Here is a 24,061-nt window from a genome sequence, read left to right as displayed (position 1 = left end):
TCCTCTACTCATACTTTCTCTCTTCATATTCCCAGAGAGTAATCATTATAACAGCAAACATTTATGTGGCACTACCTATGTGCAGACGCTTACATATGTTAATACATTTAATTGTCCTAAAACCCTATGGAGACTTCCCTGGTGGCTCAGATGGTAAAGCGTCTGCTTATAATGCGGGAGACCAGGGTTCAATCCCTGGGTCGGGAAGATCTCCTGGAGAAGGAAATGGCAACCCACTCTAGTATTCTTGCCTGGAAAATCCCATGGACAGAGGAACCTGGTAGGCTACAGTCCATGGAGTTGCAAAGAGTCGGACACAACTGAGCGACTTCACTTCACTTCACTTGAAAACCCTATGAGGTAGAAACGAGTGGTATTGTCCCCCTTGTACCTATTAGGAAACTGAGGCTCAGGTGGGTTAGACAACATGGCAGAGCTGGGAGCTGAACCTGGGAAGTTTCATCCCACCGTTCGAACTCTCCCCTCTGGCGATGGAGCCTCTGCACCTTATCGACACACTTCTCAAAATACAGAAGTGGTGTACAAACTAATTACTCTCAGGTTCTTATCATAGGGGCTTCCCAGGTGGTGCTAGTGGTAAGAACCTGCCTGCCAATGCAGGAGAGCTAAGAGACACGAGTTTGATCTCTGAATCAGGAAGATCCCCTGAAGGAAGGCACAGCAATCCACTCCAGTATTCTTGCCTGGAGAGTCCCACAGACAGAGGAGCCTGGCGGGCTGCAGACGGTGGGGTCGCAGAGTCAGACATGACTAAAGGGTCTTATCATAAGACAGAGGCAGGATCAGGAAATGAACACTGCTCTTTTCAGAGATCTGCAGTAGCCCATGTGCAACTCCTCTGACATCAAGGTAAAAAGAACTATCTCCAATGAATGCCCATTAGGTCAGAGATTACACCAAGCACAATCTGTCACAAGAAAACCAGAAAGCATATCACCGAGACAGCCTGGCTCATAGCATGTTTCACTCTAAAGAAACTTCTATCATTTGATGTAAGGGCATCTGAATAAAGTGTTCCACTTTCAGTGTAGAAATTCCCCATGTGATGTTGAATTTTGTGTGTCAACTTGACTAGGCCACGGTGCCCAGTTCTTTGGCTAAACTCCAGTCTATATGTGGCTGTGAAGGTTATTTCTTTAGATGTGATTAACATTTAAATCAGTAGACTTTGAGTAAAGCAGATTACCCTTCTTAATGTGAGTGGGTCTCATCCAAACACCGGAAGGCCTTGAAAGCAAAGACTGAGGTTTCTGAATAAGCAATTCTGCCTTAAGACCGCAACACAGAGACCCTGCCTGGGTTTCCAGCCTGCAGATTGAGGACTCAAGACTGTAGCATCGACTCTTACCTGAATCTCCAGGCTGCCAGCCTGCTCTACGGACTGTGGACTTGCCAGTCCCCACAATCCCGTGAGCCAATTTCTTAAAATAAATCTCTCTCTCAACATATATACACACACTCATACATATGTATTATATATATCACATATACCCTATATATCTCCATATATATCCCATATGTCTACAATATGTTATGCATATATAGGGACACATTTTACATATATGTGTATATAAAATACACATCCCCATATATGTGTATACACACACACATATTGTAGACATATAGGATGTATAAGAGATATACAGGATATATGATATATATAATATGCATATATATGTCTGTCTCATATATAAGAGAAATATATATATTCTACTAACATATATATACAGACAACACATATTACACACTCACATCTACTGGCATATATATCTTGTTGGATATATAGATACATATATCCATATATAGATAGATACATATATATATAGATACGTATATCTATACATCCTTATATACATACCATGGACTTCCCAGGTGGCTCAGTGGTAGAGAATCCACCTGCCAATGAAGGAGACACAGGAGACGCCGGGTTCAATCCCTGGGTGGGAAGATACCCTGGAGGAGGAAATAGCCCACTCCAGTATTGGTGCCTGGGAAATCCCACAGACAGAGGAGCCTGGCGGGCTACAGTGCATGGGGGCGGCAAAGGAGTCAGAGACGACTTAGCCACCAAAACAAACAACATATGTAGCACAGACATATATATATATATATGTCCTCTGGGTTCTTTTTCTCTGAAGCATTGACGCGTCCACCCCAGAACCTAGCCTCGATCACTTTTACATAGAAGGCTCTCAACACAGAGTCATGAGTTGTTCTAGGTAAAGCCTCCTTCCTGGTTCCCCATTCTAGTTCTAAGAAGAGAAGATGGAGCTGGCTGTTTTAAGCACAAGCACACAGACTAACACGCTTTCTGGAGTTGGGTCACACACTCTTCCTGGCTTGACCACGAAAGCGTCTAATCCACAAGCCTCTGAGAATGGTTGTGGTTTGACAGGCTACAGGGACACACACCCGGGTCTGTGGAAGTCCCCACACAGGGCCCCAGAGACCCGCTGCCTTCCAGGCTCAGCGTCTAGCCAAGTCCCGCCCTGTGGGAAGGACACCGCCCACCATCTCGGCATTGATGCCCCTCTGGGCCAGCCCCAGAGACCTGAGGAGGCTGCTTGGTTTACAATGGTGTTTTGTAACCATTTCCTCCCAAGATTATGGTGAACTCCCTCATGATACTCATAGCTCCCCATTTCCATCTGCACGCCAGGTCGGTTGTTACCCTCTCCTGTTGCTACCTGGCAACCCTCCCATTCCAGCCGTCTGAATTCCTCTCCTATGGCAGCTCCCAAAGAAAGGACCCGAAGAAAACTAATATCTATTTCCTTAAGAAGAGACCTCCAAAGGCAGATGTCCTTCTTTCCCCTGCTGATTCTGTCTTTCTCCCCCATCCCACCCAAACCACAGAACCCTGGACTTGGTAAAGGGCCAGAGCTGGGAGCTGGTCCCACCGAGAACATCCAGAGTTGCCCAGAGCTGTTTTCCTTGTGGCTTCTTCGGGAGCAGGCACGCTGCCTTCAGTGTTTACAGTCAGCAATTTCAAATGTGCTGACATGGAGAACAGTGACCACAAAGTCCGCACAAACTAGCAAGGAAGAGAAACCCCGGGCGGAAGGGCTCAGCGGGATGCTGAGGCGTCACTCCTCCCCAGGGTGGCCGAGGTCCGCCCGTGAGGCCCCCAGCTCATAGATGCCGGATGAGTGGTGGGGAGAGAAGGTGCTCACCTCATTCTGCTTTTTCCTTCCATCACAGCTTCATCCCAAGGTTTCTGTTCTGGGGGATGACTCAGGCAGAGCCCTGCAGGAGGGCGCCATCTCATCCCACGGACAGGACAGGGGACAGGGGTCAGGCTGTGAGGTTCCTAGCAGCTTCAGGACTTCTCCCTCTCCAGCACCTAACTTACAAAAGTTCTTTATATTGCTGATGTGTTTTTGTTCATTTTTTTCCCTTTGGCGGCAAAGAAAATTTTGTAAGCAAAAAGGGTGTAGGAAAATTGCTGTGTAACAAGTCTAGCGTGAGAGAAGGGTGTGGGGAGGGACCGCTAAATTAAAGCTTGGAAAGGACAATTAGAATATTGCTAGAATGTTTTGTAGCCACATTGGGAATTCCAGAATCCCTCTATTCTTGGCTCTGAGTTAGATAAGACGAAAACCATTTAGTTTGAGGAGGTCCAATAGAGTGTTCAGGTAGGCAATGGATTTCCCTGTTCACAGACAGATGCCATGGGGCATTTCTGGAACCCAGGCTCACCTACTAGCAGGGGCAAAAGCTGAACTTGACCTTTGGCCTCCTGGATAAAGAAGTGGTTCCCAAACTCTCACAGGTCACATCTGCTGTATAAACATCTTTTACCAACCTCCTGACTGTACTCCCACACGCTGAGGGTCAAAAACCCCACTCACTGTAATTACAAGAAAACCATGTACATTTGGGGATGAAAGCATAGCCAGAAAGAATGGCCAGCTGTCCACCAAAGATGTGTGCACCCCTTGGCCTGTCTGAACCAGATACTTATGATTGGTTGCCCAGTAAAGAACTACATTTCCCAGCTCTCCTTGCAGCTAGATGGGGCTATTTGACTTAGTTCTTGCCAAAAGACTGTGGGCAGAAATGATGTCTCCATTGCTAGGGATAACCCTTAAAAACCTCCGGCAAGATTCTCCATCTTCTAGGCTCTCTCTTCCCCACCAGCTGGAAGAAGTAGGTTCTAAATCCCATGGACAAGCTTCAAGATGGAAGGAGCTGGTTGCTTGTCCACTGAATTCCCACACTGGACTATTGCACAAGAGAGAAATGAACTTTTTGTTATTGGTAAGCCACTGGGGATTTTAGTGTTCTCTATCACAAAAGCCCTGGTGGCTCAGATGGTAAAGCATCTACCCACAATGCAGGAGACCGGGGTTCAATCCCTGGGTCAGGAAGATCCCCTGGAGAAGGCAACGGCAACCCACTGCAGTACTCTTGCCTGGAAAATCCCATGGATGGAGGAGCCTGGTAGGCTACAGTCCATGGGGTCACAAAGAATTCGACACGACTGAGCGACTTCACATCACAAAAGCAATGACACAACATCAGTGTGATACCAGAAGAAAAGCATCCATTTAATCAGACACCATGACATTGATGTTAAGCATGGATGCCATTCGGGATAAAAAATAAATACTCACTCACATACACTTCTATATGTTTGGGCTGTCACTAGAAGGAAATGTAAGAAAATGATAACGATGGTTGCTTTTAGGAAAAGGAACTGGGAAATGGGAAAAGGGGGGTGGAAAAGAGATCGTCCACCATATACTGTTTTTAACCTTTTGAATTCTGTACTTTCTGCGTTTATTACCCAGTCAAATGTTACATTTAAAAAACACAAATTCTGAAAGCATCCTATTTTCCAAGCACCCAGAGAATGCTTACAGACACGGCTATCCGTCCCTAGGGCCTTTTCTGAAAAGCAGTGGTACAAAGTGTTGACATTTAAAAATACATAAAACTGTACTCTTCTTGAAAACTCCAGGGATGGGCAGAAGTAGCTGCTATTCCCACAGTGTACTTGAATTCTGGGGGTTAACTTTCTCATCCTCGCAGAGACTTTCCTTTCCTTGCAGTAGTGACAGGAGGCTGAGATGAGAGAGGAGTTGTCCGTTCTGCTGGACCGGGTTACTGCTAACTGTGCATCACACAAGTCACTCGTGCTGCTTGGTAAAAAGAAGGATTCCTGGGCCTCTTTCCTGAAAATTCTGAGTCCGTAGTTCCAAGGGGCAACCTGGGATCCACGTTGTTAACAAATGTCAGTGGACTCCCATGCCTGGGCACACGTGGGAGACCCCACCCTCATCTGTCCAGAGGTCCTACCTGCTATCTTGAATAAGTTGCTTCACTTTCACATTTTATCTCCCTGGAATACAAATGATAAAACTTATGATCTATGAAACAAGGTGATGCCCATGAAAACAGCTAAACTCCTTACGTCATGAGATTTACATACAAGTCCCAGTGAGGATGATAATTAATTACTGTTAGCATGTGTGCTCCGGATTGCTATTTTATATTTTAAAATTCACTTTATAAAAACAAAAACAAACCTACTTCATTTTAAAAGGGGAGGGTGGGGTGAAAAACAAGTTCTATGTTTCCGTGGAAAGCTTTTCTAAGTATTTCTGCTGTGCTGATGGGTGGTTAGCACGGAGCTCACACTGAGCTGACTCTCCACCCATGACAAGTACAGCTGCGTCCAGAATGCAAAGAGCAGGGCAGGAGCCATAGGGAAGCTCCACAGGTGAGTCCACTAGCTAGAGGTGAGGACAACTTAAACACAAGGATATCAGGCAGCAACTGGTTCTGTGGCAGATTACCATATGGAACGGGGATGGATGCAAGAGATTCACTTTGCATGAGAACTATCTTATGCAGTCCAGCTGGCTCTGCACCATTTTATTTTCTGTTCAGCTCACAGGTCCCATCCTTCTCTCTGAATATTCTAAAATCTTTCATACCAAAATGCCAACTACAGCCAAGCCCTCTATGTAACTCAAGAGTCAAACTGCTTCTTGTCCCTGATTGCAATTTTCCTCTATATCCATTATCCAAACACTGAGAGAATTTCCCTCTATATCCATAATCAAACAAAGACAGGGCAAAACATGGAGAGGCTTATTTCCTGGCAAATAATCCGAGTAGTTAAGAAAACTTGTTTGAATGACATCACGAGTTTTCTAAAATATCTTAGAAGTAAATCTTGATATTTTCTAAGGAATAATTTGAATAATTCTTTTAATCTGAAAGTTTCTCTATGAAATAGAGAGGAGTGGAGGGAGATCAATACATTTAGATCACAAGTTTTCTGCTTACTTTCTGGAGAACATTCTAATTTTTAAAATATCAGGTCCCAAAAGGGAAAGCATATTCACCAAAAAGAGAGATGAAAATGTAAAGGGATGGATGTTAATTAACTAGATGGGTGGAATCCTTTCACTATGTATGTGCTGTGCCTAGCTCAGTTGTGTCTGACTCTTGTGACCCCATGGACCTCTGCCCACCAGGTTCCTCTGTCTACGGGGATTCTCCAGGCAAGAATATTGGTGTGGGTTGCTATGCCCTCCTCCAGGGGATCTTCCCAACCCAGGTCTCCTGCATTTCAGGTGGATTCTTAACTGTCTGAGCCATCAGGGAAGCCCAAGAATACTGGAGTGGGTAGGCTATCCCTTCTCCAGGGGATCTTCCCGACCCAGGAATAGAACTGGGGTTTCCCACGTTGCAGGCAGATTCTTTACCAGCTTAGCTACCAGGGAAGCCCTTCACAATGTGTATATATATATCATATCACCATGATATACACTTTAAATACCTTATACTTTATTTGTCAATTGTACCTCCATAAAGCTAAAATTTAAAACAAAGAGAAACGTTAGCATAACCTGTTGTGACTACAAATTATTTCATTTTTCTTTTTGGCAACTGCCTCATACATCAGATGCTGTTTAAATTTGCTTTATCCCCTTCCATCCTTCTCAAAGAAATGAAATGCCCAGGTTACAGTATTCAGCTTGCCAGGCTCCTTTGGAGAATTCCGTGAATTCTCCAGACAAGAAAATTGGAGTGGGTTGCCATTACCTTCTCCAGGGGATCTTCCTGACCCAGGGATCAAACCGGGGTCTCCTGCATTGCAGGCATATTCTTTACCATCTGAGCCACCAGGGAAGATGCATTTATTAGAAAGCATCATTAATTCAAAATGGGGCCCCTGCACTGCACAGTGTCTTTAAATGGACCGACCACTTAAAAGCCTGTAGTGGAGATTTCTGGGGCTCTGGTGCCTTTCTGAGTGTATGGAAGGATTTCCCAGGCTCCCATGTAGTTAATTTGAGACCATGCAGCTAATCCAACCAATGAGCTACAAGCAGAGAAAAGCTGCTATGAATTCTGCACCTTTTCTTCCCCTGCTGCAGCAAACCTTGAGGTCACATGTGGAGATGGCAGTGTCGGACGCTGGTGGAGCCTCTGTCAGCCTGGATCCCTGAGTGATCAGGGGGAGCAGAGCCTCTACACGCACACCCACTCCCTCAAACCTCGAGCTGGAAGTGTGGCAGGAGCAACATTTGTTGTGTTAGGCCAGTGGGGCCAAGGGGTGAGACGGGGCAGTTACAACTGGATACTGCAAGCTAATCTTGCCTTTTCTGATTCATCAAAGTTACTGGCTTAAAATCTTTGGGTTCTAATCAGGACACTAGACTTCATATTGATGTCATTAGTAGACAAGTCACCTAATCTTTTGGAACTTCTGGCTTTTTGTTTGTTTGCTTTGTTTTGTTTTTTAACTGTAAAATGGGGATAACATATTCCAGCATGTTTACTAGTCAGGGATATTTGAGGATCAGATGAGTTTTTCTGAAAGTGTTCTCAAATCTGTAAATCACAAGCCAAGATGTAAAGTGCCAGCCTTGCTGCTGTGGGTCTGTCTGGACAGCTTAAGGGGCTAAATCTGACTGCTTATTTGAGGGGTCAGCTATTTGAATTCGCAGCTTCGTCATCCTTAAAGAGCCAAGCACTACACTCCACCGATAGAGCTAGATCATGAAAAGTCAGATTCTGATACCACTTGGAGAATAATTCGTTATCTTAAAAATGTCAGGGCTCGCTGAATGGTTTCAGAAGCCTCACTTCCAGCAAGCAAACTCAACTAGTTGCCTCTGGCATAAAAAGAAAGGAAAAATAGAGGCCCCAAGTGAAAGGCTTGGCACAAAGCCCTTGATTCCTCGCACAGCCTGTCAGAGGGGAGGAGCGGGGGAGCACACAGGGGAGGAACACAGAGCTTGGGCATTCCACACTCCACCCCTGCACAAAGAGACAGGGAGCGCCGCCGTGCACACTCAGGAGGGTAGCACAAATCTGCTCTTGTGTTCCTCTCACAAAGAAGACAGATTTCTCCCCAGAGGAGAGGGGAAATGGAGGAGATGGCCTCCACACAGAGAAGATCTAGAAGTAGGGGCCACATCTGTGCGCCCCACCGTCCCTGACAAAGGGCTGAGGCACCCTGCTTTTAACGCAGGAGAAGGGCTTCCTGACCCAGACAGTGGGTGACACCGATCCAAAGACGGATTTGCAGAGGGCTGTTTTCACCCAGCTGCTCAGACAGTCAGAGAGTAACAGCTGCCTTTTTGTGAGCACTCACTAAATGCCAAGCGCTGACATTTGAGATACCCAGAAACTCAGGCACAGCAAGGCTAAGTCACCGGTCTGAGGGCACAGAACAGGGCTACAGCGGAACTGGGAAGTTCAGCCTCGACGGTCTACCTCCAGATGCCGTAGTCTTAACCACTGCATTGATCAGGGTGGGAGGGCAAAAAGAAAGGAAAACGAGGGCAATCCTGTTGCCTCCTACATGCCTCGCAGTGGGCTCCAGACACTTTAACTCACTTCATTGTCCTATTTCTTCATTGTTTATACATTGCAGAAAGGGTTCAAAGTTAGATGTTCTTAACTTTTAAAAATACATATTTATTTTTAATTGAAGGATAATTGTTTTACAATATTATGCTGCTTGGGCTTTCCTGGTGACTCCGATTGGTAAAGAATCTGCTTGCAATGGCAGGGACCTAGGTTCTATCCCTGGGTCAGGAAGATCCCCTGGAGAAGGGAATGGCAACCCACTCCAGTGTTCTTGCCTAGAGAGTCCCATGGACAGAAGAGCCTGGAGGGCTATAGTCCATGGGGTCCCAAAGATTTGGACGTGACTGAGCAACTAACCCTTTCACTTTTCATTGTGCTGGTTTCTGCCATACATTGTCCTATCTTTTCTAACAATTAGTATTCTTACCTCATTTCCAAGTGAAGAAACAGAGGCTCAGAGAGGTCAATTAACTCACCTAAAGTCACAGAGCCAAAAAGCGAAGTTAGGCACCAAGTCCAACCCGATTCTGTCGGATTAAAGGAGGAAGGTTTGTGGCTGAAAAATATGCCAGCGCTTGGGGCAGAAACCAAATACAATAGTAAGGCAGACAAAAGAAAGACTATGGAAGGGAGGTAGAAGCTGGCCCTTCCGGTCCCGAGAAATAGAACAGATCTAAGTATAGGATAACACCTATTGATGGAGTTCCCTTTATCACAGAGGCTTTTTGTCCTCAGAGTAAGAAAGATGGTCAGTTGACCGGACCAAAGAAAGACAGTCCCACACATCAAGCAAACCTTTTCTTAATTCAGCAAATGGAGAGTTACTATGAAGATAGCCAATATCTGTTTCTGGTTGTCTTTACATTGTCTCATACTAAATTGTTATGATCATATACTTCCACATTCCCTAAACTTACGAATCACTGAGTAATTGTTAGTTGTTTTGTTGTTGTTATTTTGCATCATTTGCTAACCCACAGAGAAAATGTTCTTCCAACCTCAGGCTAGAGAGGCGCAATATAATTACGACATGGGAGCAAAAGAAGCTCATTAACATACCCATGACTGACACGGAAGATCATTAATTAGGCATTCAGAGCATAAGTATATATGTATAAATTAGCATCTATTCACCATTTAAACTGTAAGAGATTTTTTTCATATCTGAATATTAACTATGTTGGAAAATTACTAAGTTTTCCTGAGCAAATTCCACAAATAATACCCAACCCTGGTCACAAAAATAAAATGAAGAGAAAAGCTTCTGTGAGAAGAACTGGACACCGTGGAAGGAGTCAAATGATGTTACAACTTCATCTGTCAGTGTCTTCACCGTGTCTTTCCCCTTGTGTGTATTTCTGACGACTCCACCTGTTGGGAGCTGTGTGTGTGGACCCTTTTCTGTCAGCAAAGCTTAGATAAGCCACTGCCACCGCTCTTCTGGAGATGCTTTACCTCCGTCTGTATTCTGTCACTGTTCATCCCTTTATCCTTTCACTACAGGTTTATTGGGTGTGATTTCTGTACAGAAGGCAACGTGGAGAATATGTACACGCAGACAGCAGCGTTTCTACTTGCAGGGACTTTACAGTTGAGCGTGAAGGATGAGACATAAAATATACACATAGGGACCTCCCCGGTGCCCCAGTGTCTGGGAGTCTGCCTTCCAGCGCAATGGACGTGGGTTCGATCCCTAGTCAAGGAATGAGGATCCCACATGCCACAGGGAAGCTAAGACTGTGCACTCTAGAGCCTACATGCCCCAAGTAGAGAAGTTCACGCGTCGCAACTAAGACCTGACCCAGCCGAAGAAACAAATACTGAAAAAAAACTAAGTGTACCCATAAAAGTAACATGTTAACGTAGAGAATTCGGAGAAAGCAATGGCACCCCACTCCAGTACTCTTGCCTGGAAAATCCCATGGACAGAGGAGCCTGGTAGGCTGCAGTCCATGGGGTCGCTAGAGTCAGACATGACTGAACAACTTTACTTTCAGTTTTCACTTTCATGCCCTGGAGAAGGAAATGGCAACCCACTTGTGTTCTGGCCTGGAGAATCCCAGGGATGGGGGAGCCTGGTGGGCTGCCGTCTATGGGGTCACATGGAGCCGGACACGACTGAAGCGATTTAGCAGCAGCAGCAAGGTAGAGAATTACACTGCCAGAGAGTATCAATCTGACTCAGAAGAGTGGACTTCCTCCAGCAGGGGGAGGATCAGTGAATGCTTCATGGAGGAAGTGGCATGTAAGCAGGACAAACGGAAGGTGTGGAGGAAGCGGATCTGACCAAGTTCGGTCGAGAGAGTCACTCAGTGGCGAAACTCGAGGTGAATCGCTGTCTCTCACCACACTCAGGTCTTGCGCTGCAGTTCTGCAGCCGACAGGGCCACTCCTCCATCTTCCCAATGTGACCAAAGTACCTTTCCCTTTGGGGCCCTGGGAAACCTCCAGAATCAGGAGCACGATAACAGTAACACTGTGGTCCTTCACACCGGTGACAATGATGCTAATTACCTCGTAGGGCTGCGCTTGCATTGTTTCCGCGCAGTAGTGTTGGATTCGCGCCAGCATATCCATCGTCCTCTATCGATCTCTCTCGGGACCAGTGGCACACTTTTGTAAGATGGCTATCCTGCAGGAGAGCTGGAATTCACAGTTCTTAGACCATTTTCTCCCCCAGGATGGAGCTAACAAGTCTCTGTGAGGACTGAAAGGAAGAGCTTGGCCTTTTGGGCACCAGACTATTGCCATCTGAGTACAGCAACCACAGGTGTATTTCACTGGTAGTCTTTTTCAGCAGAACAAGAGAATTTTAACAAAATCACCTATATGAAGAAAGGCAGTCAACTGGGTAACTTGTGAATAAGGTGAAATCTCAGAGTCTCCAGTTTTTGACATCTACCTGTAGAAACCAGGTAGCCCATAGATCGATGCCCAGAGCATGGGTCTTTCATAGCTTTCTTGAGGCTGCATCCACAGGGATTCAGTCTGTGGGGCTGCCTTCAGGCTGAAATCCTTATTCTGACGCCTCCATAGCAAAATAGGATTCAAGATATCTCCTTGGGAGGGAGTTTCAAGAGGGAAGGGACATATGTGAACCTATGGCTGATTCATGTTGATGTGTGGCAGAAACCAACACAATATTGTAAAACAACCATCCTCCAATTAAATTACAAATCATTAAAAAAAAAAAAAACATGAAAAAAAGACATCTCCTTCATACTGGGTACCATTCCATGGCAGAAAGGAAGGCAACCCTCAAGATCAGAGCTCAGGTGTGCTCATAGAATTAGAAAACTAAGTGGCCAGCAGTAGTTTTCATGACTGTCTGAGTCTCTTGGGCCTCAGCCATTGGCAGGTATTGAAGTTTCTGAGGCAATCTGGGTCCTGAAGGAAATGAGCAAGTTACTTGTATTGGACTAATCTGGAAAAACGCTGACTTTTATTGGAGAAAAACTAGGATAATGACTGCTGGTTTCTTCCATGTTCCTTGGTAAACAGAAATCTATCTTCTATTTGTAGGGCAGATTTATGTAGAGGAAGTATAAATATTCCATCTTTGCAATGGAAGAAGTTTTTAAGGCCATTAGTACCCATGATTAAAATGCTAAGAAAATTCCTGACTCATATCATTACAGTGGATAATAATTACTTAATTGAAGCATCATTCACTAAGATTGTGTTATAAATCTCAACTCATTCCTGGTTGACAGGTATGTGCTCAGTTGCATCTGACTCTTTGTGGCCCCATGGATTGTAGCCCACCAGGCTCCTTTGTCCATGGGATTTCCCAGGCAAGAATATTGGAGTGGGTTGCCATTTCCTCCTCCAGGGGATCTTCCCGACCCAGGGATTGAAGCCACGTCTCTTATGTCTCCTGCATTGGCAGGTGAGTTCCTTACCACTAGTGCCACCTGGGAAGCCCCTGGCAGGTAATGGACACATACAAAATGGAAACAGAGCATCATTTATTTGGAGATAACTGCAGAGATCCAAGTTATGCTTGTTCTGGAAATTCAGAGGAAAGGAGAGCTCACAGTGGTCCGAGGTCACTCCAAGAGGCCCACACAGGGGAAGGAAGATAAGGAGTTGAGTTCCACACAAAATGAGAGCTACATAATCTTCATGGGCAAAGTCACAGCTCAAACCTTGGAAGTACTTGTGCAAAGAATCTGGGTCAGATAATCTCAGTAAAAATTTTCTCAAATTTCCTCCTGCCAAAGAAGGAATACAATCATGTTGTTCTGTGGGCATCTGCTGAAATGTGTCTATTTTAAGAAATGACCAGCAGTAGCCAATGAGTGTATTAACCCCTCTTCCCCCATGACCTCCTAGAACTGGACAAAGCTCTTCCCAAGGTGGTCTTCTGACAAAGACTGAATCGTGGCTTTTGATGCTGAAATTCCTCTGCTGTATCAAGGGTAATTTGTTAAACCTTCACTGAAAGAGATGCTCTGAGCCCAACCTACCGAGACATGTTCCAATTTAGGCTGTGGAATGAAAATTACAGGGCAGTCACAGAGGCAAGTTTAAAATTAGGACAGACTTCACTTTGGGCCTCTTTGGCCTCAAAGAGTTAGTAGATGAGGCAAAGGAAAATGGGGGAAAAAAAAGTAACAGTAGGAACTTGAAAAGCCAAACCCTCAGACTTTGCCCCTTCCTATGGCCCTCCCTCCCAACACGCCAGGCTCTTTGCACATGTGAGCATGAACCACAAGAAGCTTCCTTAGTCCCTTAGCAGCTTCACACAGGAGCCACAGCCTCGTAGGGCCTGTGAGGAAATGCCAGAGGCAGAGAGATCAGAAGAACCTAGCTGAGAAAGAAGGAAGAGGAGAAGAAATGGGGGGGATTCCTCCCCAGCCCAAGTCTTTTATTCCAGTCCTGCGGCTAAGTATGCTAGTTACCCAGGAGTCAGCCAGCAGACAGGTCCGTTGTAGGCATGCAACCTTCTTAGAGGGCAGCTGTCACTAACGCCAGCCCAGAACTGAGGCTGCAGGGTGACAGAGACTGTCACCTCTCCACTGACCCATCCCCTAACAGCAACCAACCTCCTGAAAAAGAATGTCTCTGGGAAAGTGACTAGGTTTGCTTGTTGCCTCTGCAATTTCATCTGTTTCTACAGGTTAAGAAAACACTACCTAGGGACTTCCCTGGTGGTCCAGTGGCTAAGACTCTGCACTTCCAGTGTGTGTATGTGTGTGTGCGTGTGTGCGTGTGTCTTGAGGAGGGCGTTGGGCGGGGTCTGGGTTCCATCCCTAGTTGGAGAGCTAGATCCTGCATGCCACAACGAAAGATCCCACACGAGGCCATGAAGATTGAAGCTCCTGCGTGCTGCAATGAAGACCTGGCACAGCCAAATAAATAAAATAGATTAAAAAAAAAGAAAATTCCACCCACCTTTACCTTTTTCTGAGACCATTTTTGTCTGGGTGCTTTTTGGTAAAAAGTTTGAATTCCTCTGAGGAATTCAATTACTAAATAGGAGAGGAATTATTCTTACTATTACACAAAAGGGGTTCTTTTCACTTGAACATCTTGTTTTCAGAAAGCTCAAGGGTGCACATATTTAGCCACTAACAGACAACCCTCCACTGGATTATCCTGAAGCAGGTACTAAGCATCTGAACAGGGCACGGAGGAACCCATCAGATGTGACTGACTCTGCGAGTTCTCCAGATGGACCCAGCCGGGGACTCCCTTTTTCAAAATCACGTGTTAGATTCACTTCCTGGTCTGGTTTCCTGGAAGTAGACTATCTTACGGGAGTCTTAATTTCTGGTTCTACATTTCTAAGAACCAGAAAGTAGAAGTCAATAAAATGTGGAAGAATGGTTACTTTCCTGTATGACTCTTACTGATGGTCTGAAGTGTAGTAACCGAGTCTGTTAAAAGAGTTGCCCACTTTTGCTATGTCTTGTTGGAAAAAAGTTCTCAATAAATGGGAAGTTTCATGAGTCTCTAAAGTGAAAATGTTAGTCCCTCAGTCATGCCTGACTCTTTGCGACCTCACAGACTGTAGCTCCTCTGTCTGTGGGGTTTCCCAGGCAAGAATACAGAAGTGGGTAGCCATTCCCTTCTCCAAGAGATCTTCCCAACCCAGGGAGGGAACCTGGCTCTCTGGCATTGCAGGTAGATTCTTTACCAACTGAGCCACCTGGGAAGCCCTAAGGAAGTGTAAATACACTCCTGATCGAATTCATCTTGCAAACTAAGAAGTCAGACGTGGTGGAGAGTTATTGCTCATCTCAGGCAGCCCGGTGAAACCTACAACTTTCTTAATCCAGAGAGTGTTAATAACAGATCATCAGAACATAGGGCCTCTCCCAACAGCTGTTGCCTTTTAGGTTACAAAGCTCACTTTGTCAGAGCAATTTCTGCTTGAGTTAGAGCACAACTAGTTATACAACTTGATCTCATTGAAATATTTGGTGCCTGCTGATATGTTCAAACAAATTCACCAGATCTTGATTATGTTCTGGCAATTAAAGCTATTAAGTCAGTAGATAGACAGCAGGTTATTTCATTGCTGGTTGAAAAAGCCAGCTTTCTTTTCTCCCCTTTTTATGCGACAGCACTGTAATTAGCCTTAATCAAATACTATTTGTGTTAGGCGCTGTAACTTTGCTTCCTTAGCCAGGAAACTCTGCCAGTTGGGGAGAAGCAGAAATACAACTCTGGTCAAAGATCCAGAGAGATGGATGGGCATGAGGTAACTGGGAACTGTGCACTATCTTTGTAACTTTTCTGTAAATCTGAAACTATTCCAAAATAAAGACTTTAATTTTAAAAATCAAGAAAGAGGGAAGAAGGAGGAACGAGAAAGAGAAGTGTTACTTAATGTAAGTCTGCCATCTGAGCAGGACAGCAGGTAAAAATCAAGCTTTAGAAATTGTCAAATAGTCCAAAAAATATGGTTCCCTCTGGAAATTCCGGGTTACTCTCTCTCTATGCTGGGGTATCGCTGTGCTCTTTTCTTTTTCACCTCTGCGAGTAAGTTTGTGATGGGAGACTAGAACCAGGTGAAGGGAAAGACAATGCCGTGAGGAAAATCGATCCTTCCACCATATATCCAAACCTCTAGTTTGTTTCTCTATGTGTCTTAAATCCACCATGACTTTAAATAAGTCTTCAAAGAGCTCTTCAGATAGTGAACAGGGGAGGCAGTGTTTCCTAAACTTTTATGTTCATACAAATCGCCTGGGAATCTTGTGAATCACATTCTGACTTGGTTCGTCTAGAATGTCCCCAAGATTCTGTATTTGTAGCAAGCTACCAGTTGGTGCCAAAACTGCTGGTCTACAGATCGTACTCTGAGTAGCAAGGGTATAAAGACTAGTGACTGGGAGAGTGATTGCACTTGGCCAAAAGCAGAATCACAGTATCTTGACTACAAGACTGACAACGAGAAGTCTGAAGAAGCATTTGCCAACAAAACAGATATACATTTTCTATTTCCCTTGGCCAAAAATCCCTTGTGTAAAAAATCTGAAATACATTAGTAGAATGGCATTACACCAGGAGTCAGATTGTCCATTAGCTCAAAGAATCCCAATAATACAAGTAACTATTCTCCTTCAAAGTGCCTCAGCCATGATAGGGAGGCATCAGCGAAAATGGGTGAGTGGTGGTCGGGGTGCGTGCGTGTGTGTGTGTGTGTGTGTGTGTGCGCGCGTGCGGTGATCTAATTTTTATTATTTTGACTCTGTCTCCTTATACTTCAAATTCTATATTTATAAAATATTAGCTATTAGAACTAGTAATATTTTGAGGTTAAGGGAAAAAATGTCATGTAACTGTTAGAGCCTCCCCAGAGGCACCAGCTAGCACAGAGCTAGATCTTAGCTCCTACTACAGAATGGAGGTCTCCCTGCCCTGTGGCTGATAGTCACTTGATGAAGATAGAGTTCATGTGACTCCATCCCAAATGGTAAAACCCACATTTGGGGAGATGTAGCAAGACCTAGAGACTGCAATACAGAGCAAAGTAAATCAGAAAGAGAAATATATAAAATATCATATATTAATGAGTATATGTAGCACCTAGAAAATGGCAGAGATGAACCTACTTGCAAAGTAGAAATAGAGACACAGATGCGGAGAACACATGCATGGATACCAAGGCAGGGGTGAGGGTGGGATGGACTGGGAGACTGGGATTGACATTTTTATGCTACTATGTGGGGCTTCCCAGGTGGTGCAGTTGTAAAGAATCCGCCTGCCAATGCAGGAGACACAGGTTCAATCCTGGGTCGGGAAGATCCCCTGAAGAGCCACTGGAATGGCAACCCAGTATTCTTGCCTGGGAAATCCCATGGACAGAGGAGCCTGGCAGGCTACGGTCCATGGGGTCACAGAGAGTCAGACACAACTAAGCGACTGAACACACACACACACACATATATAAACAGATAACTAAAGAGAACCCACTGTATAACATGGAATTCTATTCAACGTTCTGTGGTGGCCAAAATAGGAAGGACCCCCGGGGAAGGAGGGGATATATATACACAAAGAGCCGATTCACTTTGCTGTACAGCAGAAATGAACATAACATTGTAAGGCAACTAGACTCTAATTTTTTTTTTTTAAAGCTAAGACCAAGCCATCAGCTACTTTGAATAGAAAAAAACCTATTTCTTACAACTCGTGGAAAGTCTTGTGGTAACTGCCACAAACGCCACATTTCCGGTTCTATTCCACTAAGTTTGTAACCCCTTTAGACATTTTTTGAATTTCAAACTTTGATTCTATGATTCTCCTGATTTTGGATTTCTTCCATATCTTGACTAATGCAACTCAATTAGGCTTTATATTCAGTGATATGCTGGTAAATATTTAATAACCAGCTCTCCAGCAAAAAAAAAAAGCCTGGGTATGTAGCTTTTGCCAATGTTTAAGGTGTAAATACAACCACTATGGCTGATTTCAAGTACCAACCTGACTTTACTGAATAAAAGTACTAGAAAGAAATGTGCCTAATCACAAACCTATGAGTCAGCTTTGGTACACAATAACAAGTGACCCTGCAGACAGAAATCACTGCTGTTTTCATAATTAAATTGTAAAAATCTAGGAGGGCTAAAAGTATTCTATCATTCCAAAATAGCTTGTTTCTTAAAATGTTTTTACAGTTTTACGGAAGAAGGCCATAAGCCCTTGTGTCTTTATACACCAAAAATAACTCCCTGCTAGTTTTTTTTTTTTAATGACAGTCTCGCAATCTGTATAATCACCACAAAATCTTATAAAGCCAGCCATTTTAATGACACAAACATGCTGAAAGTTCAGAATTCTTCTATATGACCTTGAGAGTTGAACTCTCCCATTTTTGGCTCATTCCAAGCTCTTCCTTTCACGGACTATAAGGCACACAGCTCAGTCGGCCTCTGTGCCCTATGCATCTGCAGAAAAGGCTGAAATCACCATCCTCGTGGTTTTTATTGTTCCCTACCACTGACTACTTCTGATGAGCTTCCCAGGTGGCGCTAGTGGCAAAGAACCCGCCTGCCAATGAAGGAGAGATAAGAGATGCAGGTTTGATCCCTGGGGAGGGAAGACCCACTGGAGAAGGAAATGGCAACCCACTCCAGCATTCTTTCCTGGAGAATCCCATGGACAGAGGAGCCTGGTGGGCTACAGTCCTTGGGATTGCAGAGTCGGACACAACTGACGTGACTTAGCATAGCACCACTACTTCTGAGAATGACAACTTCCTGTCTTTATTTCCTCCCCTATATCCAAAATTATTTTCTTCAAATTTAAAGACTATTTTAGGGACTTCCCTGGTGGTCCAATGGTTAAGACTTTGCCTTCCAATGGAGGGCGTGCAGGTTCAATCCCTGGTCAGGGAGCTAAGATCCAACATGTCTTGAAGCCAAAAACTCGAAACAGAAAACAGAAGCAATATTATATCAAATTCAATAAAGAGGTTAAAAAACTAGTCTATATTAAAAAGGACACTAGAATGAGAAAACTGCATTTTTAAACAAAAAGTTATGACATAGGTGTGTTTTTTGCACATTTAATGTACACAACTCTTTCTAATATATCATTCCTTCCTTCTGCTTTTAGTCCACCTGAGATTCTTTATATAACTGCTTCATATTTTTACTCACGTTCACCTGCTTATTGCCAATGAGCTTCTTATAAGAAAACAAAAGCAGAGAAGGCTACAGCTCACAGGATCGGGGGGAGGGAGGAATTGGTGAAAAATATCTAACCAAGTAATGTAATTAACTTGAAGAAAAACATGTGCATCAGGACTACACTCATGTCTTTTTCCATCAGCAAAAGCCAAAACCAAGCAAACAAAAAGCCACCACCACTCGCCCACCACCCTGAGCGCAAATGATTTTGGCAGAGCAGGCGACATGAAAAAATACTGCTTGAAACAAATCAGGGGAAAGACACTGCTTCTAATCGAGTGTTCCTGCTTGCCTCCAATCCTGCTCACTTTGTGTCTTTTGACTTGTGTACCCTGGGCACCTATTAAGTCTTCAAAAATATAGGTTGCCAAGCCTTCCTAGGTTTTGAACTTTTAAAATTCTCTTTTTACTGAGAACCCCGTTTAGGAGGAATGCATTAGGTTATAACATATGCAGAACGCAGTACAGTATACCCCCTGCCATTCGCCAGATGTTAGCAACTAGAGACATGCAAGGATTTTTCATGTTAGAAAAATGGTGGAAGTCAGCTCATCAAAGGTAAAACAGCAGAATCTGTCCGCGCCTTTCCTTTTCCTAAAATGCATTTAAATGCACTGGGCTCATCTCTAGTTTGACAGGATTATTAATGGGGTGGGCTTACCACTCCTGTGGATGAATCTGTTAGCCAGGGAAAGCCTTTTACTATCTTGGATGTTTCTTACCAGTGTCTGATGACTGCCAGCTAAGCTTCGCATTAACTAGAGATTTCTGGCCGATGATCACTGTGTAACAGAGTCAGACGGGCAAACTTATTACCACTAAATTAGACCTTGGTGGTGGTGTTTTTTTTAACAGAATTTTTTACATCAATCAGAAGACTGGCTAACAGGCTTTCACAGTGACAAAAATATTCATCATGAAAGAAAAAGTATTCCCTACGTCCGGTGTTCTTGAATGATTATGACAGAGACTTCTCAACTCACCGCTCATCAAGCACAGTAGCCATGCTTCACGAAGACACGAAACAAGAGACGCGAAGAATACAAGTTCTATGGGAGGACTATATGCGGGGTGAACATGGACACGGAGATAGATGGGACATAAATCTATCTGGTAAACGAATGACTATCCGTGCCATTTTAAACAGTTGGGAATAAATTCAATTCTGTTTCATTTAAGAGCAAACTCCTAGATTCTCTGTCAGAGAAAAAAAACCCCAAATAGACAAAAATATAGCAGCGGAGGCAAAGGACTCCGTTAGGGAAGCTTCACTGATATTTGGGGATTCTTGGCTGCTGAGTAAGAGGAGAAAGAGAGGAGACGGAAGGGAGACACTTAGAGACATTCAGTGAAAGGGGCACCCCTGTTCAATGTCCAGTTCTTTCCCTGAGGTCACCTATCTGCCTCTGCATTTGTGCCCTTCCTGTTGGTAGCGTCTGGGAAACACTAGAAGGAAAAGGGATTGAGACGTAAGCTGGCATTAGAATAAAGTCCAATCTTACTCGATACTCCTGCACAGCCCGGAGTCCATGCTTCTTTAAACGTAACGTGAAAAAATATCAAGTAGGTATTTTTTTTTATAAGGGACAAACACACACACACAATTCTTTATCCCCAGCAGTTTCTCAAATGAAACCTGATGTCCTGAGGCTGCATGCAGAAGGCGATGAGAGAGAGGTTCTCTCTGCCAGGTCTGAAAGGTTCTGGAGGGCACTTAAAAGTGAAAGCTTTTAGCAAAACACAAATGCAAGCAAATTGCAAAATCACAGTGTGTGCAGGACTGGATTCCGGTTGGCAAAGGTGTGGCGATGATATTTTCAAACACCTGGGCAAAGGGGAATGGAGCCTCCCTGCCTTGTGGCCGGCCTTGAACTGCATTCAGGGGTCACTGCTCTATTTGTTTCGTTGCTATGCTCTCATCTAAATTCAACTCCTCTTTCCCAACAGACACCCCAGCAGACACACCGCTCCCTGAGCTCCCTCTGATTTTAGGCTCACGTTAGTGTGTCTGTGTTTCCTTAAGAATACACAGCGGCTGGGCAGAGGCCCAAGCTGAGTTTATATGCATTGTAAGTCAGGTGATACAAACTTAATCTGACTTCCATAACCTGGCTACTTTTTCTCAGCGCCTCAGTTTCTCCTCCAGTCAAGAAGGCTGCTGATCCCTCTTGACAAGTTCATTCCAACTAGCATAAATTGAATTCTTGAGCAGCAGGCAAAACCATTCTTACAGCAACCATGGCTTGATACTTATATAGAGCTTATCAGACACTCTTATTAGACGTTCTTAGACATTCTTCCAAGTGCTATATCTACGTTGACTTGCTTAATCCTCAAAAATTCCCTATGAAGTGGGTTTTATTACCCCCCATTGCATAGATGGAGACACTAAGACTCAAAAAGACCTGCTGAGGTTGGCCTTAACTACTCCCTCTCGGTAGGAACTTCTTTCAGCAAGGAGGACTTTTTAAATGCCTTCATTTTCAAATATTTAGTGGTTGTGGGGATTACAGAAAGCAAAGCCCTCCTGCTGAAGAGTGGAGAACAAGGAAGCTGCCCATGCTTTCATCTACTAGCATTTTCCTCTTCTGGGAAAGCAAGCCGACCAGTGTGTGCCCCAAGACTTGTCCGGAAGTGTTCAGACACGTGACTCTAAACCAGACCAGACGCCCAACTCGGGCAAGAGAGACAGGTAAAGGATGTTGGGTGGCCCGAGCCCAGGTGAGCAGGGAGGTGGAGGGAGAAGGGCCAACCAGCCAGTAAAAGGGAATCCTCAGGTGAAAGCTCCGTGAACCCACAGCACGGATCATGATAACATGCCAATGACCAGGATCCTTCCCTGACCTGCAGAGTGTAAGGGGGGATGGCTGCAACCCCCTTCCTGCTTCCAGACCCCCCAGTACGATGATGATAATGGACTGACTTCTGCACAGTTCTCATAACACAGTTCAGATAGATAGATGAGAGGCGGATGCAGTCACTCCCCACTTCCCCTCTGCTTCCTTTTGCTGCCCCACATTCTTGCATCAGAAAATTATACTTGGAAAAATGAACCACATACACACACACAGAGTATCTCCTTTCAGCACATTCTTTAGTCAAGGACCTTTATAAGGATGAAGAATTTCCACATTTCATAATTTATAACAAACTGTTCATTTGGGTATGAAAATGTAGACATCTGAAAAGCTCCCTGACACCACTTCTCCCTACAATGGTAACATATTTATGTAAAAGAATTCACAATACAGATTTTATGTTAATATTCCTTAATCTTTACTTCTTGCATTTCAACTCAACTGCCCTCACAGGAAACAGCTTCCAGACTCCCCTTCAAATATTCATAGGGTGTACTGTAGACAGGGAAATTACACCCAACAGAAACACATCCATCCTGACCACCCCTCAACCGGACTGCCCCTGGAAATGTCGAGAGCCATGGCAACACGGGGAATTTTGCACCACGGAGTCACAAAGAAGCTTCTGCAAGATGAAGCCACTGATGGACTGGATATATGCTAGGTAAACGTCTTGGAGTTCCTAAAATCTTGATATAGATCAGAAGAACCAGGTTTTTAGAATGGATCTTCTGCTAACATCTGACTGTGGGCAATAATCAACAGCGATGGGTGAAGGTTTATTTATTAACTCTGGGCTCTGAGGCAAATGGATAATGAGGGATGCAGTCCCAGCCTAAGTCCTTCAGGGATTTCGAATTTAGGGAAAGAGCTAGAACTATAAACACTAAGCATAATCAAAGCAGAATGCAACCACTGTCACAGGAGCGGTCTGCAAATGGGCACTGTGGAGATGCCAGGAATCAATAACTGAACTGGGAGAATCAGAGCAGGCTTGAGGGACCAGGCAGCATTTGAGCTGAGCTTTGAAGGCATTCATTGATTTTGACAGGTGGAAAGAACTGGGCAAGAAGGAACATGAGCAAAAGCTGGAAGCAGGAAATGCTGGCCACACGAAGCTAAGGCTGGAGAGAGGGCAAGGTACTGAACCCTAGTTTGTGGAGGAATGCCACAGGAGGAAAGGAGACAGTGGCTCTGAGATCCGGGAGGGACTCTGGACTCACTCTGTAGGCAATAAGGTTCCCCTCAGAGTTCGAAGAGGAAAACTGAGCAATGGTTTTAAGAATGGATGAGACAATCAAGACATTAGGAAGCAGAGGGAGGTTAGGAAGATGCCCAAGGAGTTTAGAGACAGATGATTTAATTTAATTGCTCAGGGTCTTAGAATCATTTTTTTTCTCCAAATGCAAGGAAATGGTCTATCATGGTATAGGTGATGCTAAGTATCCTGAGACAGTGTTTTTTTCCCTTTAAGTCAGGCTTATTGAGGTATAATTCACACAGAGTAAGTCCTGAATATTCATTGGAAGGACTGATGCCGAAGCTGAAGACTCCAACACTTTGGCTACCTGATGCGAAGAACTGACTCATTGGAAAAGACCCTGATGCTGGGAAAGATTGAAGGTGAGAGGAGAAGGGGACAACAGAGGAGGAGATGGTTGGATGGCATCACTGACGCAATGGACATGAGTTTGGGTAAGCTCTGGGAGTTGGTGATGGACAGGAAAGTCTGGCGTGCTGCGGTCCATGGGGTCGCAAAGAGTCAGACATGACTGAGTGACTGAACTGAACTGAACACTCTCCTTATTTGGAGTTTGATATAGTCATATCCAGCCTTGTTACTCCACCAGTATCAAGATACAGAACATTTCTATCACACCAGAAGGATGTCACAGCCCCAGACAACCACTGATTTGGTTTCTATCCCAATAGTTCCGCCTTTTCTAGAACTTCGTGGAAAAGGTATTCTTTGGCTTTTAGAGTAACTTCTTCTGTTTATGGAGTAATTTTTTAAAGTCTGCATATTCTTCGGAACAGGATGAAACTGAGACAGTCTCATGGGCGGGTTCTCTGGGGTCTAATTGTGCCTGGTACCTGTCTTCATTACAGCCACTTGCATGGAATTCTTGCGGTTCGCCCTCGTGGCTGTCTTCTCACCGTCACAACTGCCTTACGAGCGGAACGTGTACCTTTCCACTCTAT

The 24,061-nt window shown here is 44.5% G+C and overlaps 1 protein-coding gene across 3 annotated transcripts in view; it reads right to left on the bottom strand.

The window, feature by feature from the left end:
- The window catches only part of MAML3 (mastermind like transcriptional coactivator 3), a 450,956-nt gene that overhangs the window by 244,355 nt on the left and 182,540 nt on the right, over positions 1-24,061 (bottom strand). Inside the window, exon 1 of one of the 3 annotated variants that reach the window (XM_060400653.1) lies at positions 1,880-24,061. This exon is cut by the window's right edge and continues 70,275 nt beyond it. The exons of the other annotated variants lie outside the window; for them this stretch is intronic. Coding sequence (XP_060256636.1) covers positions 1,880-2,119 — 240 coding nt within the window. The 5' untranslated portion in view covers positions 2,120-24,061. The remainder of the gene's footprint in view (positions 1-1,879) is intronic. 3 annotated transcript variants of the gene reach the window in all.

This window comes from Ovis aries, chromosome 17, assembly GCF_016772045.2.
Source record: "Ovis aries strain OAR_USU_Benz2616 breed Rambouillet chromosome 17, ARS-UI_Ramb_v3.0, whole genome shotgun sequence".
Classification (NCBI taxonomy): domain Eukaryota; kingdom Metazoa; phylum Chordata; class Mammalia; order Artiodactyla; family Bovidae; genus Ovis; species Ovis aries.
The sequence above is the reverse complement of the archived record's forward strand: the minus strand, read 5'-3'. Positions and strand labels throughout refer to the sequence as shown.